The sequence below is a fragment of the Hippocampus guttulatus genome, chromosome 3, assembly GCF_054856545.1.
Source record: "Hippocampus guttulatus isolate MCC_2025c chromosome 3, RoL_Hgut_1.0, whole genome shotgun sequence".
Lineage (NCBI taxonomy): Eukaryota > Metazoa > Chordata > Actinopteri > Syngnathiformes > Syngnathidae > Hippocampus > Hippocampus guttulatus.
In genome coordinates this window covers 21069667-21089057 of record NC_141263.1, presented here as the reverse complement: position 1 = coordinate 21089057, position 19391 = coordinate 21069667, and the positions used below count along the sequence as shown (strand labels likewise).

The 19391-nt window shown below is 43.5% G+C and overlaps 1 protein-coding gene across 1 annotated transcript in view; it reads right to left on the bottom strand.

Annotated features, from left to right (window-relative positions):
- LOC147207838 (uncharacterized) overlaps positions 1 to 19391 on the bottom strand; it is an 85972-nt gene that overhangs the window by 18746 nt on the left and 47835 nt on the right. Inside the window, exons 4-6 of the mRNA XM_086107379.1 lie at positions 19019 to 19237; positions 8743 to 8889; positions 8247 to 8487 (exon numbers count right to left, since the gene is read on the bottom strand). Coding sequence (XP_085963505.1) covers positions 8247 to 8487; positions 8743 to 8889; positions 19019 to 19237 — 607 coding nt within the window. The remainder of the gene's footprint in view (positions 1 to 8246; positions 8488 to 8742; positions 8890 to 19018; positions 19238 to 19391) is intronic.

Sequence of the window (19391 nt, the reverse complement as noted above, 5' to 3'; positions counted from 1 at the left end):
AGACAGCTGGGATAGGCTCCAGCACGCCGCCGACCCTTGTGAGGATAAAGCGGATCAGAAAATGGATGGATGGCTGGATGGTAGTAAATTGTTCACCCTAAACTGCCGCTGAAGTTTATTGAATAAAATGGAGAAAAAAAAATCCACATGTATTGGAGTGAAGTAGATGCTGCTCACATCTCCACATCTCCATCTGTTTGAGCAAAAAAATCTGGAACACTCAGGCCCAAATCCAACCCAATTTCTCTATTCTGTTTGTATCTTTCTGTGAGGAAACAAGATCTTCATTTTCTCTTTTTCACCTGAGAAACAGTCAGCTTACAACATACTTGAGCGCTCAGTGTGTCAGTCATGACAGGGCTACATGCTCTACGGACAAACAACGATCGCTCTGTCATTGTTTATCGACTTTCTCTCGACTGCATCCGCTTTGGAGGCACGGGAGGAGAAAAAAAAGTTGGTCAATAAAGCCGTCTCTTCATGAGGTAACGCACTCGCCAGACAGGCTGAACAGATTCAGGACATACAACATACAGTACATGCTGTTTTTGCCCTTTTAGATACTCAAAGACAACAAACAAACAACAAAAATGCCTAAGGTATGCTTTTCTCTTCATAAAAAGATGTGAATTTTTTTTCTATAAAGGCACACTTTTGATGCAGCTCCTAAAACCTGCATCGTTCAGAAAAGCCAACATTGGCCTTTGAGTGCGTACATTTTTGCCTCGGTGTGCACCGCAGCCATCTTCTGAGCCGACAGGGGTGCATGGATGTGAATTAATGAGCAAGTGCATGCGCGTGGGCCTGCTTGGACTGTGATAATGTGGCCGTTTCCAGCAGCTCTCCTCTGGTCTGGCAACGCTCACCTAGGCTCCAGCTCTCCCGCTTGTCAGCTCACATCTGTCTCCTACACACTGTAACAGCCCTGCTCGACCTCCAGAGCCAGGCCAATGGACACACTCTCCGCCACCCCGTACAAAATCAAGCGTGGCGGCCTTCCTGATTTCCACGAATTGCAAGGCTTTGTTTGTTTTAGAGGAACCGAAGAAATGTCATTTCAGTAGATATGTATTCTTGGGCTACTTTTTCCTTAATATTCATCAATTTTCTTTTAAATTAAAACACAACTTAAATGACTTGGCTTTGTTTTTTGCAGGGAAAGTTACTTTATTAGTATTAGGGCTGGGCGATAATTCAATATAAATATGTATCATGATTGACGTGCTTAATATCAATAGAAAATTCATTCGAAAAAATGTTCATTGGAAAAAAAATCTGAAAGAAAACCGCAAATGCAGCAAAAAAAGTATAATTGTGTTTCTTATTTTCAGAAAAAAACAATTATTACCGATTAATATAGAATATTATTTTTGTGAAACTTTTTTTTCATTTTTCAGCCCAGTTTATCTCATCTTTATATTGACCAGTTGATTTGACTTTTTATAGTTGTGTTAACTTCCTATTAAAGAGTATTATATGCAAAAATAAAATTATCCTTACTTTCAATAGTTCCAATAATTGAATAAAAATCGGTATTGAAAAATATGAAAAACTTAATTCCATTAATTTCGCAAAACAAGTAGGGTGGTATATGCGATATGGTATATTTTGGCATTTGCTGGTCTGTCACATTGTCTTAAATTACTAACAAAGGACACAGAAAACATCTTATTTCGGCACAAAAATACATCTATGACCTTGTAAAATGTGTATCAATGGTAATAAAGGATATGGGTAACTCTCTGTCGTGGAAATAAAGCAAAGCCACCATGCGAGAAAACACAAGACCCAGGGCACCAAGGAATAACAGCAGGCACTCTGAACCCGATGAGTCAAAATTTGTAATATCTGGCTCCAGCAGAAGGCACTTTGCTCGCCGAAGGGCTGGAGAGCTACAAATAAGAGGCCATGGCCGAGCATGGTGGACAATCTTGGCAGGTCTCAAGCTGCTTTGCTAAAAAGAAATAAAAAATTGGGGGAGCCTGGGCAGTGCAGACACGTCAAACAATAGCAGCATGGTAGTGTTTGATCGATTCACTTTGGAAGCCAACCATCAAGATGGAGTTCGAAGTGGCTGCAAGCGGAGCACAGGACAAGGAGGCCAGCAGCAGATGGTTTGGCCCCCGATGGCAACTGACCCTTGACTGAATCATGCTTGCCTCACTGGTAAACTAATAAGTCACATGGCTCCCTGCAATATAAACACGGACGTATACGAGAGAGAGAGATATCTTTGAACCATGGAGTGACTACAGTTACGGTTTCTTTTCCTGATTTGGAAAAGGGTCTTTAAAGGGAGAAATCTAGATTAGGCAAGTGGTGAGGGCTGCCTCTACTCGAATTATCCCGCATACAATAAGAGCGATTCAGATTCAGATACTGGAAAGTCATTTTACTTTTGATACATATTGATCACTAAATGCAAGGTTCTCTTAATTGGATTTGTCTTAGTCAGATAAAGAATGAATATTGATGAGGAATAAAGAGGTCTATGGCACAACTGATGACTAATTCAAAGTATCCTTAGTCATTTTTAATATTTAAAGTCACAGACAGATTCAGCAACACCTGCAATATGAGAGGGTGAAGGTCTTCAAATATTTGGCAACTCCTGTATTGTATTAGATTGCTCAGGTGCACCAAATTTAAGGCAATGTTGCCGCTGAATAAATCATGCAAAGTTCATCGCAGGTGGAAGACTACATCTGGCCTCACTGACTAACTGGAAGAGGTCGGCCATTTGTCAGTTTGAGAACTCTGCTCGCAACTCTGGGATTGAAGGCCTATTAGTTCCTTACCTCTGCATGACAGGGGAGATTACGTCACAGAGAACTCGTCGCTGTGAGTAAAATCTAAAATGATGACACAGCCATACTCTCCATCACCACAAACTCAGTTCTGACTCCATTTCCCATGATCTCCCACTGCAACCTAAAATTGGGGTTTTAGCAAATCTTCAAGTAAGTCTCAAGAATGCATGCATAAAAACGCACAAGAAGCCTGCCATTTCGTTTTGGAGCAGCCACTTTAAGGTCATTTTAGCCATTTCCAGGGGTCAAACGTTTTTGCTACCAAAATCTCAAGCAACTGCACAAAATTGACCCCAAAACACAGTGTGTCCTTAAATAGTGCCCACTGTTTTCCCACTTCACAATAAATACGTGAATATACATAGATGAGGCACCGATTCCTGCTACACAAGACAGATGGGTGGCTCTATTTTATTTCATTATTTTTTGTGCGGAGCTCCTCAGAGAGATGTTTTGAGTCCAATTATTTTCAACTTAAAATAGTGTGGCAGTATCCCATCACTTTTATCCGTATATTGTATGGAGTGCAGATGAGTTTAGGCCATTATGATTGAGTCTCGCTCAGTCTCCTCCACCCTTGCCATACGGCGCATGGCGACATGTCACGTTTTACCCCCCAAGAAAAAAGTAGGCGTCTTTGAGGTCCAATCAAAGGCAGCTCTTTGAGAGGCACTTCCGGATGGCACAACACAAGGTCACCGAGCCCCGCACTCCACAATTGCCGCAGCCAACAAAGGATGTAGGAGTATAACGTCACACAATAAGGTTCTTGGGCTGGCCGCAGAGACGGGCAGCGGCGGCGATGCTGTTCGGATAAGTGTTCCAATAGTGAGAGCAGAGGAGAGGATGAGGGTAGAGGGTGCGTGGAGGAGGTGGGGGCGAGCGCATGTTGTCTTCCTGAGCCCAGAGCAGCATCCAGAGAGCAGGCTTGGCAGCGTTTCATGTGTCCCTCGGCATTAGCGCTGCAGTCACATTACATTTCCCCCTCTCGGTGGGATCGCTGGGTGCCCAAGCTGACGCTCCCGTCCAGGACATGTCGTGTCCACTTTAGACATTAAGGCTCTCCGGCTCAAGCTTATCCAGCAGCGCACAAAGTGGAGCAGACTGCTGAGTACATAATTGCGTAAATAATTCAGGGTCTCGATGAATGAATGACTTACCCTAACATGGCTTCGCTGACATGCTGATGTGCATTTTTGTGCGGAGGTTCTCAGCAGCGTAAACCAAAAGGCCGTTGAATGCTTTTTGGCTTCAATAAAAAACATTTTTTAAAAAAGGAAGCTCCACAACATCTAGGACACATAGTGAACAGTGGAGCCCTTTGGTCAAACACAATCTGTACTGGTAACCCAATAGAAACACAATTTGTTGGCATTTCACCACATGATATAATAGAAATACCATTTAGAATATGGCGGCCCGGTAGTCCAGTGGTTAGCACGTCGGCTTCACAGTGCAGAGGTACCAGGTTCAATTCCAGCTCCGGCCTCCCTGTGTGGAGTTTGCATGTTCTCCCCGGGCCTGCGTGGGTTTTCTCCGGGTGCTCCGGTTTCCTCCCACATTCCAAAAACATGCATGGCAGGCTGATTGGACGCTCTAAATTGTCCCTAGGTGTGAGTGTGGGCGTGAATGGTTGTTCGTCTCTGTGTGCCCTGCGATTGGCTGGCAACTGATTCAGGGTATCCCCGCCTACTGCCCGAAGACGGCTGGGATAGGCTCCAGCACCCCCCGCGACCCTAGTGAGGATCAAGCGGTTCGGAAAATGGATGGATGGATGGATTTAGAATATGTGGTAGCTTCACCTACGAGTGAATGTAACTTAAGTTTTTGAAGTTACGGCCCAAAGTTCGAGTAAACACACCAGCTACTTACAATAGAGAGATGGTTAAGCTCAATTGCAGAGTTTTGTTATTGGCAATTAACATATTTTACCCCCCTCTGGTGATAAGAAACAGCAAAGAAAAAAATATGTTTTTGCTGTGGTGAAAGAAAAACCACCAAAAAACAACAACATTGAATAATTTAGCCTTGGTGGAGGTCTGCCCTCTCCTGAATGCCCTTTTATTTACCGTTCAATTCCCACTCGTTCAGATAGTGACAGTCACAGCGAAATGTGCGTGTGCCACATCCTCCCAGTGCTGATCCTGCCAATTAATTTCATGAATGACTAACCCATGTTTGGTAACCAACTCCCTGTGGCTTAGGGCTTACCTCAGTAGCCTTCCCACCCCTCGCCCCTCATGCCTCCCACCCCATAGGAGTGGCACTGCCAGAAATAGACACACAATGTGGGAGTCAAAAGCATAAAAGTGTTGGGGGGGAGGAACGACTGCGGATATAAGACTTCAGATTGGAGCAAAGTGTGAGTGAGTTTGTGTTTCAGATAATGCATTTGAACCTTATCAGTGTGTCGTGTGCATTATACAGTGCAGTGTATGGGCTATATATACTGTGTAAAGACAAGTGTCATGACCTCGCTAATTATGAAACATCCAACATACAACCTTTTGTGAGGAACACACTATTACCAATAAGGTGCTTTTCTGAGGTAATATAGAAAGTGCGAGGTTGCAGGGCTGTGCTCACGATGAGTATGCCTGACGACTGTGCGACAAATGATCGGATGTCCCTTGATGATGATCACGTGTGAGGTGCATTAAGAGTGTTTTTTTTTCCCCTTCCCCGACACGCACTGAAAACAGTTGGGGCCAACGATCGCAATCTTGTTCAATATTTATGATCGCAAATCCTCAAGTGTGTAGTCAACACAGTGTTCGGAAGCAACTTGATGCTCGCTCACAAAAATAAAGGAGCAAGTGATTGGCTTTGCCTGTTTGTATAACGCGTCTTGCACGTCCTTCACGACAATAAAAAGACCAGGGCCATGTAATTTCCAGTAAAGCTAACAGTTCGCCTAGCCTCTTCTATTTCTTCGTGACTCTTTATTCTTTTTATTTGCCCTGTGGCGCAGTGTTGCTTCTCACAGGTCAGGCTTAGTACTACAGCAACCTTTTGGTGTTTGGGAGAGACGGAGGATTGTTGGAGGAGATATCGTTAAGTGTGTGGTGTGTTGGTCGTCTTGTGAACACCACACACCACAAGAGAAGATAAGAGCACACCGACTGTGTTTGTGTGGGTTCTATCGCAATTTGTTTTAGATGTTAAAAATTGTTATGTGTGTACACCGCTTTAGGCATTCATCTTGGTGTCGGTGTTCATGCTGTAACACAGACGGATGCATTACCGAGATTAATGTTTGCAGAAACTATGGCGGCGCATCATTGCCTTGACTTTGAACTATAGCTTCGACGAGGACAAAGCGAAGGGAGAGAACATCGTTTGGCCTCACAAAGAGGCATGGCCATGTTTACTGAGAATGTTGATTAGGTTTTTTTTTTCCTGCATGTGCAGAGAAAGAAAGAGGGAGCGAGAGATTGCCTGCCATCTTTTCATTATTTCTCTGGAACCCCCCAGCGAGAGGGCACGCAGACGAACTTGAGCAGCCAAGGCGTAATTAAACTTCGCAAGCCGGGTCGCATGCGCCGATAAAAACGCCTTGCCGCCATTTCTCATTACTTAACAACACCGGCTAAATGATACGCCGTCGCCGGGCAAATGAATACATATTTGGTGAGGGCAAGATGGTGGTCGTGTCGCCCTGCACGCATCAAGCGACTGCCACACATAATGTGACCTCAATGAAGAAGTCGACTCGACTTAAGGGTAAAATGACCTTGGCAAACTTTGAAATCCAGTAGATGGTGCTGTTTTTACGCTTTTTCCATGGCAGATTTTATAATTGGTAAAGAATAGTGACCTGCGATTGGCTGGCAACCGGTTCAGGGTGTCCCCCGCCTACTGTCTGAAGACAGCTGGGATGGGCACCAGCACACCCGTGACCCTTGTGAGGATAAGCGGTTCAGATTAGGAATGGATGGATCGGTCTGTCGTGGTGAAGAAGGAGCTGAGCCAAAGGGCGAAGCTCTCAATTTACCGGTCGATCTACGTTCCAACCCTCATCTATGGTCACGAGCTATGGGTCGTGACCGAAAGAACGAGATCCCGGATACAAGCGGCCGAAATGAGTTTTCTCCGCAGGGTGTCCGGGCTCTCCCTTAGAGATAAGGTGAGAAGCTCGGTCATCCGGGAGGGGCTCAGAGTCGAGCCGCTTCTCCTCCACATCGAGAGGAGCCAGATGAGGTGGCTTGGGCATCTGATTCGGATGCCTCCTGAACGCCTTCCTGGTGAGGTGTTCCGGGCATGTCCCACCGGGAGGAGACCCCGAGGAAGACCCAGGACACGCTGGAGTGACTATGTCACCCAGCTGGCCTGGGAACGCCTCGGGATCCCCCGGGGAGAGCTGGAAGAAGTAGCTAGGGAGAGGGAAGTCTGGGCTTCCCTGCTAAAGCTGTTGCCCCCGCGACCCGGCCCCGGATAAGCGGTAGAAGATGGATGGATGGATGGATGGATGGATCAAGTAGTGAATCAACTGCAAAATTAATCCTTATAGTGGTGTTTATATCGTAATTTATTCATGAATGCCTATTCCTGCTGACTCGCTGACATTCAAACAGACGATTAGCAGGGCTTGAACGTGCACGTTGACATTCCGTAGCTTTTTTATTTTTCCCAAAAGGTACGAAAAATATTTTTATCTTCATGGTTTTCATAAAATAATAATAATAATAATAATAATAAATAAATAAACGACGTTTGCAAACGCTCCATAAAACGCATGGATGGTTGAATGGATGAATGTAGCTACGGAAGACTCACTTCTTGAGTAATTTCAACAGTGGACAATTTAGAGACACGCGTTACCACCATCTACAGGTCAGCTGAGGTCCAACAAAAACAAAACAATAATGCAATGGACTACAATGACACAAATAAGAAAGTATCTTTCCTACTATGTGGCTCAAGCCGTTTGTAACTCCTGATCAAGCTGATTTTTCACTCAATTTTTTTGTAGCAATGGCGATCTGAGATGTTCCACAATGTCTTCTTAATTTGTTTGAACAGTGGACAACATTGTCACAATCTTTAGTTCAGTGATGTCAGCTTTGACTTTGAGTGGCAGGCAATGAACAATGTGTGTCGGAACTTAAAAACTTATAAAAATCATACAATGTTTATCTCGCCACAGCGCTGTACGCACTACAAAAGCTGCTCATATTTTGGTGACCGAACAGACCTTCAAATGTGTACTGCTCTATTTAAGCCGCGGCACGATGCCTTTTATTCATCAGGATTTGTCCTACAATGAAGAGGCAGCTTGTGATGTGAATTGAATGGGGGGGAAGAAGTCTTGCATAAACCATGAGGGCGAATTTTGAAGCGAGGTGAACATCACCCGCACAAAACACACCACCGGAAGCTCAAAGGGAGTTCATATCGGTGAAATAATGGCCATTATTCAAAAAGCAGCCTGCTTACCACCAAAGTAGGAGCCGTCTGACAGCTTGGTCTCCTTGCTGCCTTTGGTTAGCACGCTGACCACGCCGTGCTGGATGAAGTACATCTTTTTGCCAATGGTGCCCTCTCGAATGATGTAGTCCCTGGGCTGGAACACTTCGAATTTGAGTTTGGTGAGCATGGAGGTGACAAAGTTGGGGTCGGCATTGGCAAACAGCGGCATGGAGGCTACCAGTTTCCGACAGTTAAAGTTGATGATTTCCTGCCAGACGGAGAAAAACAACAATGGTTGACAAAAGGCAATGACCTGACACAACTTCACGAAGGAAAGGATATTAGAGGAAACAATGACATTTGTTTTTCCTTCCCTGAGATGCTCCATCACTGCAGGTGTAAAGGTAAAATGTCAGCAAATGTGAAGTGAACCGTGGGGAATGCCAAGCAGCGGGCGGGTTTATTTTCCATATGCCGGGTGTGCGCCATTATCCACGTCCCCAGACGACGCCGGTTGCCATACCTCGCGGAGAGGCTCGTTCAGCTCCCCCAGGATGCTCTCCTCGTCGAACATCTTGCCCTGGTAGCGGTGCTCGTAGTAGTCGTGGATTCTCTGCCTCATGTCTGCCGGCAGCTTGTGGAAGGACATGTACTGCTCCACTTGCTTGTACTGGCGACACACCCAGACAGACAAAAATCAGGCCAACTGAAAGGACACCAGTACATATCTCACAGTATTGATGGGGTTCAAAACGTTGCTGTGGTTGTGGCAGTGGGTGTAGTAGTGGTTAATAAAGTGGGTTGATTAGTGTAGTGGGTGGAGTATTACCGTATTGGCTTGAATATAAGACGGCCCTGATTATAAGACGACCCCCTCTTTTTCGAGACTCAAGTTTGAAAAAAGACTTTTTGAACACCAAATTATTTTTTATACAGAAAGTAATTACAGTACATCTGAAACAAATGATTATAACAATATATTTGAGAGAAAAAAGCATGTTATTTTGCCTCATTCAAATCTTAATATCTGAATCTATCAATTGTTTGAAGACTTTGCCTCATTTATCACCATCATCTTGAATTACATCATAACTTCTCCTCAGCTGCCGATCTTGGACCCACTTTTCTCCAGATTGTCGCTACGTTTCTCCATTTTCTGCTATCTCTTCTATTAGTTTCTTCTCTTTTCTTTCTTACCACAATTTTTTATTTTTCTTCTTCATGCTACCGCTATTTTTATTTTTATTCTTCGTGACAGGGGTTCGCTTTGGCCTGGGGAGTCAAGGTCAGTATCTGGCGCCATCTAGCGTCATGAATGGGTATAATGGCTAGACCCCGAATATAAGACGGCCCCCACTTTTTCAGTCTTATTTCAATGCAAAAAACACCGTCTTATATTCGGGCCAATGCGGTAGTAGTAAAGCTATGGTTAATATCGATTAATATAGTGCCCAAGGTCAAAGTACTGTGGATTTGAATTTTTTTTTTTAAAAAAGGCTTGTTTTACTTGGAAACAATAACCCACTCAAGCATTGAAATGATACTCAACTATTTTTAAAAAAGCTCGCGTAGCCTAGTGCGGCTGACATCACACACATAGCTGTTCAAACGGTGCACACGCCAGAAGACATATCACAGCGTCTCTGTCTGTCAAAGGTGCTGTTAGTCTTTATTCTGTTTGTTCAGAACAAAAGCGTGACAGTGTGTACGGGAGAAACCGAGATGCACATCAAAGCGTGCCGTGGATCTCTTTGGGGAATAATAACAGGTAGCATCCTTGACCCTCAGCTAAAGAAAGAAAGCCAAAAAAGAAAAAAGAAATTCTGCATGCATAAGGTAATGCTCAAGGTTCGCTTTGACCACCAACAATGTCTCCATTGAACTGCTCAGCTGAGCTCAGGTAGCCCACCCCTCATTATATTGCTCCCCAATGACCTCGAAAGGATGATTTTTTTTCCCAAGATTGCCCGCATAATCCTAATGGCAATTAAAAAAAACTTGTATTACCAAATGCTTATTTCACTTCTTTTTCTAAATATAATGTGCCTTTTCATCACATGAACGCACTTTAGGTGACATTTTCGGGCTTCTCTCCTTGCTTACATCTGTATCTGATGACCATACATGCTTTGAATCAAATATTGTTCCTGGAAAAATGTCCATCAAGGGTCAGTGGAGAAGGCTGAGAAAATTTGGGATTGCCCCCAGCATGCTTTCTGCAGATGCACAATGGAGAGCATGCAACACAGTCTGGTCTGGGAACTGCACTGTACAGAACAGGATGGCTATCCAGAGTGTCATTAAAACTGCACAACACATCTGTGGAACAGCCTTCACACCACTCCGCCACATACAGCATTTGACAGCCGTGCCACAAAGAGGGCACAGAACATTAACAGAGACAGCACACATCCACAGCACACGTTTCAAACTTTTCCCATCTGGCAGACGCTGCAGGAGTGCCCCAGTCAGAACAACAAGACTAAAGAAGAAGAATCTACCCACACGCCATCAGATTCACAAACAAATGCCATCACTATCTGTCGAACATACTGTGCAATATCTCTCTTATGTAATCCTGCTCACTTAAATCTTCAAGCGTGCACATCTGTGAAGGCACCATTCATGCTGAAAGGTCCATGTAACATTTTTTTACAGAGATGTCCCTGCTTATTCCAGCAAGACAATAACAAGGCACATTCTGCATGAGTGTGAGTACTAGGGGACGTCAGGCATCCGATTGACTGCCAGAGTATGGAGGGGTCTTCACGTGGATGTGAGGCTTCAAAGGTAGAGGTTATTATATTTTTATTCACATTCATGACAATATACCGTCTAATAAATCCATTTACCCTTGGCTTTCATCTTACAACGCAAGACAATGTCCCCGTGCTTTTCTCATTCAAATCCCTGCGAGTGCACGCCACTGACCAAGTATGTTAATCAGAAGGCTGACAGATGTAAAGAAAGCGACCTATGAGCTGAGTCGATGATTTCCTGCCTGACAGGAAATGAGCTTATGGCAGTCGCTGCTCTGACACTCCACTTGGACAAATCAACGGAATGGGATGGGAACACTCAACATGATGCACGATAATATACACTTGATATTTGGCAGGCACTGCATAATGCCACAATGAAGAACTTTTATACACATAAAAAACACATTTTTGGATTGAAAATAGTGGATGTTGACTGTCAAATGGCTTTGTTTTGGGATTGATGTGTGCATGCAGACAGTACCGCATATGCAGTAGACTGTACTTTATTTTATTTTTTTTTAAAGCAATGCCTTTATTTAGTACTGCTTTTAGGAATCTACTCCTTCGGTCATTGTATCATTTTTTACAATCTAGGTATACAATGCCAATTTTTGTTTGTACTGCAACAAACTTTCCATAAATGTATAACAGTAAGCAATGAATATGATCAATATAAGTAAATAATAAATGAGTCATGATGGACCATTGCATTGGCCTAGAATAGAAATGCTCCGCTTGAGTTTGCTTCTTAACCATCCCAAGGAAGCATGTTTAATTGCCAAGTGTTAATTGGATATTCGAATGGGAGGGGCAGCATGTCCAATTTCGAGTGAAGCCGCTTGGGACCAACATGCCTCAACACGCCACTCGATGGAAGGCGTCCCTCTTGGAAGGGAAATTAACTCCAGCACCATCCAACACCAAGTCAGCATATCTCACGCGAAAACTCTGCTGCGAAAAGTTCAATGGATGACAGCGCGCCCATGAGTAACAAGACGCAAATGAGGGAGATGATCTCCTCTTTCTGCAGCTCCCCCCACCACAACCAACCCACTCCACCCTTCCTTTCCCATCGTACATTTCCATTTTCATAGATGAAGATAAGCGGCGGTTTATAGGCGAGCCGGAATGGCAGGCGCACATTGTGCACATGTGAAGGTAAACTATGCAATCACAGTACAGGAGAGAGGTCCAGCACATTTTGTAGGTTTTAAAAAATGTACGGGATTTTTTTTTTTTTTTGCTCCATTTCCAAAATCCCAAAACTACCACAGAAAAATGCTGACTTATTATCATTTTTATCCCTCAAAAAACAATAACAATAACCTTTTTCTGCTACAAGTCAAGCAACGTATCTGATTTATCTATAAAATTATAAAAAATAATAGCAGATATAAAGCTATGTGGTAGGCTGTATAGTCAGCCGGAAGCACAGATTGACCAATCGCAAAGAGCACCAACACTTACTATCGGTCTTTAAATTCACCAGTGAGGTAGATGGATGGGTTGCCCCCGCCCCCCTCAAAAAAAGGACCAGACCAGACTAATTTATGTATGCGCACCCGTAGTAGTTATAGCATTGTTTTAACCGTAAGATTATAGTGTGCTGTTAGCGTTCGAAACAAATACGTAGGCAGCTGAGCTAACGGAGTTAGCGACTTTTCGTGTTCCCTGGCTAAATTGAATGGGTCACATTATATTTGGAAAAATCAACTGCTACGGCACCAACCGCCCCCTTGAGCCGTGCGTGTGCTCAAATATTAATAGTGTGACATATACCATTTACAAATCAATATAAACATAAATTTATTTGCACGCGTACTCATAGCAATTCTTATAAAACGCCACTAGGTGACAGTGTTGCTTTTTAAACACCTTCCTATTCCCACACCACGTGTCGGTCAAAGGAAGAGTAGTTTTCCATTATTTTACAGGCTCGTTTTGGGTCTTCCACAGTCTATTTCCACACCGCACAGAATTGGCAAGCCGCATGTATTTTTAGCTGAGTGAAAATGAACCTAATAATGCTATTTTTTCATCTCAGTGGGAGCCACACTTCAATCTCACCCCTCGCTTTTTAGTATTTTGTATGATTGTCGAGCTCTCTTACTTTGTGGAACAGTTAACAGGCTGCCTGATTCCTATTTAAGAGCCCATTTAAGCCGGCTTGCTCGCTTCTGACAGTGCGGGCATTTATCTCCCTGTGCCATATTGTAATAGAATTCTATTCAGGAAAGATTATACCGTCGCTTTCTGATGATAATTTTCACCATCTTTGAGAGCAAAGCGTCTTTTTCCCCTTCGTTTCCCGCTCTTTCCAATGTGAAAAGCGGGGAGCTTCCTCCATAGACAACTTTTTCTTTTTTGTTCAGATGTCCCAGACAGAAGGATGTGAAACTTTTGGGGGAAATCTTTACTCAGTAGCAACACAAATTATATGGAAACCTTTTTTTTTCTTCCACATTTGCTGAAGTGATTTCTTTTTTTTTTAAGTCAACTGCCTGTGCAGTTGATAGAGGTTTGGCACTGGCTACAGTTTGGCGCTAGCCCGGCTTATTTGATGAGATGATTGACTTTATGACAATAAAGACTCGATATTGGGCTGCTATGGAGGTTGGGATGCATGGATCAAAACAAAATATACAGTATAAATACCATAGCGAGAATAATCATATATTTATCTATCATAATGCAACTGCATGGTAGTTTTTCACTTACTCGACACATGAAGGTAAACAAGAGTGCAGCAAAATGAAAAATAAGCGAGAATGTGGAGCAGTGATGACGCAGCATCAGGACGGGCTGGGGCTTCGGTATCGACCCTGCAATCTTCCAATTATTGGCCACTCAAACCTTTCAGTGTCATGATTTGGTTACTGTCATGATTCGGTTTGGGACCAACAGGTGGCACTGTAGGGCTCTCCCTGCAGCTGCACACCTGCTGGTCATTATGTAATTAGTGCTTTAAAAGGACTCCCAGCCTGACCACTCATTGTCGGGTCATTGTTGCTGTTTGCTCTTTGCTACTGTCATGTTCGTTTGTTTGCTGTTCCTTTACTGCTGTCAGGTTTGTTTCGGTCATGTTTTGGTCACGGTTCTGTTTTAGCTTCACTTGCTATTTTTGTTTGCTACTTTGGACTATGTTTGTTTTTGGATGTAGTTTTCTCTGTGTTTTATCAATACACTTCAAGTACACCCTGCTCCTTCCTCCTGCCTGCTTTTTGGGGTCCACCACCACCATGCAACGTGACACTCAGCCACCATGCCACACAAAACTCCCAAAATGCCTTTCAATTTAGAAATGATTTCAATATCTCGTCATGAAACACCTACTTGGATCATTAATCTTCACAGATACGAGCACAACAACGGTAAAACGGAGTCTCTGACTTCATTACAATGGACTGAGAGGCAAGAGAAGAAATGGATAAAAATCTTACCATCACAAAAATTAAAATGCTCTCAGTGTAATGACATGCAGTTATAAACCACGGTAAACTGCAAGCATTTGAATTCAATTATTCATAAGTTCATTTATTTGTCTAGTTATTTATATATAATTTTTGTCTTTCGCATTTGATGCAGTTAATTTCTTTGAACACTTGAAATCACACATTGCAAAAAAAAAAAAAAAAGATTCTCCAATACAATCTTGGCTGAGGTAGCCAGTTCAAACATGTGTTTAGTTTGATGGCGCCACTAAAGACCTCACATTATCCAGCCTAAATACGCTTTTAAGTACATCACCTCGCCCGCGCGTCCTTCTAATGTCTCTTCAAGTATATGCAGTTCAACACGGGTTTATGGGTGTTAGAATTCATGCATTCCAGTGCTCCCCTTCAGTCCGACTTTGCAAGTTCATTAAGATGCATGAAATGCTCATGACAGAACGCATTTTTATGGTCTCATGGCCAATTAAGGAAAAACATTTAACACCTAATTCACAAATTAAATTACCGGTGTGAACGCATCTGTGATGATTACCATGTTTCTACTTGATACCGGCTGTAGTGCCTTGCATGATGCAGTTTTTTAAAAATTAGTATTAAAGTGAAGTAAACACCGCTAATTATGTCATAAAGACTTTATTATCCGTGTGGATTTACAACACAGAGAGTGTTTTTCTATTAGGGGTAGAACGGAGTCGACATTTTTACTCTACATCAACATTTAAAGCTCAAAGTCGGCAAATTGCTAGTCACAATTTTTTGGCATCTTGTCTTCCAATTTGCCCATATTCAAAGAACTTTCAACCCAAGGGACTAAAACACTCGGTGGAGCAGCAAACTACAAGGTGACGTCTTCGTACGTCTGTGCCAATCAAAAACTACAAAAATAAGCTCGTTGTGGATGCAGAATAGCGGCTAGCCCCACTACTAGCTTGGCTATTCAAATCATCGCTAGTCTTAGTATATTCAAACCAGCACCACCACGGGATTGGTGGCGAGGACTCAGGGCAGCGGCACGGAAGGAAATCTCCATCTTTTGTTCAACAATGTGTGGGCAACTGTACGCTAACGCGAACTATAGCCGTAATATGCTATCATATTTGACCATAAATGAGACTTGTATCACCGTCACTTATAAATACAGAATAATTTGGGGAATTCGGCTACATTGTCCCATCTTCCCACACACTATGTTATGGAAACGACATAAGACCGGCGGGCTTTTTAAAGAGAAACATGCGCAGGGCTCCATGACCTACAAAAACTTTAGTCAGCGTGAATATAAGTTTTATTTTTAATGTTTTGTCTTCATTTGTTTCTATAAACTAGTCCGTCAAAGTATATGTTTACATGAAACTGGTCTGTGGTTCGATAAAGGTTGGGGACCGCTGTGCTATAGTGAAAAAAAACAACTGCGACATCATCGATTATTCGACTTCAACTTCATCGCATTTAGTCGACAAGAAGAAAATCTTCAGTCACTCAGCCCCTGATTTGTGTTAACGCTCATGAGCATCAGTGTGATTTTTTTTCTGATGAAATGCAGAGTCGGACTGGTCCTTATTAATAGTAAATGTGTTGCTTGTGCTACGTGACGGCGTATACAACATGACCTCCTTCTGCAGCCCGCAGGCCGGCTCGAAACAGACGATTGTCTTCATGGAATGGAGGAAGACGGCCACTTCGTGTCACTACTATTTTTGAGCTGCCTCTTCTCCCGACACTTTTAAAAAGACGTTTTGGCAAGTAGACTTTTTTTCCCCTCGTATTTTTGTTCCCTGTGAAGCACTGTGTTAGTCCACTCTGTTGGAAGTGCGAAATGAATGACATGTACTTACAGTACTTACTATCGTGGTGAAATGCATCGATAAATGTGACCAATACAATAATAAATATTCCACGATTATTTACACAAGCAAATACTGTAAACTAACTGTTATATTTTATAGTTTGCTGGTGTACACAGTCATTTACATCCATATTTAATGTGCAGTATATTTAAATTTAGTTGATGCGTAGTTTTTTTAATGTACTTTTAAGCATTGAATTAATTACAGTGCATCCTTTTCCCATACAAAATCCCTTCTCAAGTCAGTAACACAGCAGTGGCAAAGAATCCCTTGCAGTGCACAGCGGAGAGCGTCTTATCACCGAAGCGTGCGAAAAAGATAAGCGGAGAAGCCGCCATCTTAAAATTTAATTGCTTGCCGCAGAAATAACCTGTCTGCAGGCTGCGAGAGTGCAGGGGTGTTTTCAAGTGAGCAACGATGGGAATTCCTGAAGATCTTTAGGTGGAGGGCGAACCCAGAAAATGAAAAAAATATGGCTTTGGGAAGTAGACGGATGCTGGAACATGCCAAAAGTATATTAACGATATTCAAATTACGTTTCTCAAAAGGGTTGTTTTTCTCTGTGGAACCTTACCTGGCTATTCACTGAAAATCTCAGTTATCCACAGCTATCGGCATATTTTGGTGCATTTTTCTGTAATGCCCGATATATTTCTAACAGAAAAGTAGTAATTGGTATTTTTCTGCATTGCTAAGGTGCCATGCACACCAAGATCCTTAAAGCCTGCGCTACTGCTGCCCTATTTGGGGATTAAATGCTTAATCTAGTCATACTCAAGCATATACCATCGATGTAAAACAATCTACACACACTAATGGTGAAAAAAAGCTTTTGGGTTTACCTTGGTCTACTGGTCTGATGAGTCCGAGGTCAGTAGACTCGTGGATTTTTACTATTCACAGCATGTCTTGGACCCAAAAAGTGATTTGTTTGTTTGTTTGTCTACACCGAGGAAGATACAGGGAGAACAAAAAAAATACAGGCTATTTTTGGTTCAACAGAGGACGACGTAAGGTTACGACACAGCAGTATTTTGTACTTTTGTCGGTGGCACAATTCCATTGGCCTGTTATCCTTCATTTTTAATCAGGATTCACACATATCTCATGGATTCCTCCTCAATACCTCTCGATTTAGCTACATGTCACAAAGTTGCCTTTTGGATCCGCTGCATGAGTGGAGCAAGTCATCCTTGGGGTGAAGGTGTGAAGGTGAAACATTTAACATATCCACTCTGAGCTACCTGAAAGTCCCATTACATCATCTAAGCTCTTGCGCTCCCTCTCATCCACCCTCTTTGAATATAAGCGGGCACATCCAACGGAGGTCACCCTCCCATCTCTTGTCTCCCACGCGCCACAGACGGCGAGAAATGTGACAGGCCGGCAGCTCAGCTCATTATCGCCCACGCTGGGTGCCTGTGGAAGGCAGCTTCAATGAGCCAGCTATTGGGGCTTTCCTTCCTCTCCCACCGTGCTGAGGTGGCAATGCTGGGGGTTCCTCGCTGCATGAGCTCCCCCACATGGAAAGATCATGGCTGCTTCGCAAAGCGTCTTTCTCGAGACAGCCGGTCCAACTTCAGGCCACCACGGACAAAACTAAATGGTTGTGAGACAACGCGGGTGGTCGGGCTGGACTAATGTGACAGGCAAAGAGTGGCATGGATGCGCGGTGTGATTTTTTAAACCGTCAAAAAATTTGACATGGCAGTCAAGGTAGGATGAGAAACCTTTTTGACGACAGTAAAACGGAATGAGCGCAACTAAACTTGATGGTACACAACAGGGCACATCAAGAGGCGGTCCATAGTGAGACGGGAAACCTCTGCGGTATTTCCCGGCATCGCTGAAGTACAATGCCTGCCGTGGCATATCTATTTTGAATGTGTGTGTGTGTGTGTGTGTGTTCAAGAGCGAGAGAGAGAGAGAGAGAGAGCCCACTATGCAGTGTGTATGTAAATAACTCATTCCATGATTTAGTACAAGAGATGGTCTCGGGAATTAGTTTTTGACCCAAAAAATAAATACATACTGTAAATAAATAATAATACTAATAATTCGATGAAACGTTAATTAAGCAGCAGTATGTGCCCCACCACCACTACATCTCCCCCCACTGAAAGCGATTCTGGAGCCAGGTCCTGTATGGGAGATTCATTTGCGTCTGCCGGGGCCACAGATGCGCTTATAGCTGCCCGGTGTCCATCTTTCATCCATAAAAAGACAGAACAAAAGAAATGTGAGGAGAAGCTAGGAGGGATGGGAAATGGTATCCGCGGCTAACCGCAGACGGAACCGTATTGTGTCTTTTAGCCTCCAAGACTCAGCAACCTTGCTTCCCCCAATGGCCCATCACGGGTATTGTGATAGAGTGTGGAAAAAAATGTAGCAAGATGCAGTCAAATACCCATGGCCCACTACACTATGTTTCAGGCAGATGAGGCTTCTTTGGTCGCCAGGCTCATAATGTAAACGTAGTCTTACATCCTGATTGCTTCAATGGTGCTTGACTTGATTGCCTCAGCACACAAGCCCCTTTCGACCATTTCATTGACTGGATGCTTTTTTTGGAAGTGAGTTAAAGACCTCAAGGCTATGAATGCACAAGGGTATACAAAGGAAGAGTAAAAGAGAAAAGAAAATATTTTCAAAACAGCCTCTTTAAAATATCAAATTCTCACCAACTGGAACCGTGTTTACTGTTATACAATTTTTCTTTCAGGACCACATCCACTTACCTTCTCCTGGTACTGTCGCCGTGACGAATCCAGCGACTGGATGAGGGCGGTGGCGTGGCCCACGAACATGGCGTAGCATGTGGCGCCCACGATCATGCTCAGGATGGTCAGCCATACGTCGGTCATGCCCACCGGGGGGTACATGCCATAGCCGATGCACAGCATGTGGCTCATGGCTTTAAACAGCGCGTAGGAGTACTGCTGTCCCCACGTGTCGTTCTGCGTAGGGAGGGGAAACAAACACAAGATGAATGCCGCCATCTTGCTAATTATTTCGACGGCACGTTCAAATGTCAGCGTGGCGCCTCGACAGCTCACCCGCGCGCATCCTTAAAGACGCAATGGCAGATGTCCATTCGAGGCAGCTGGCAGA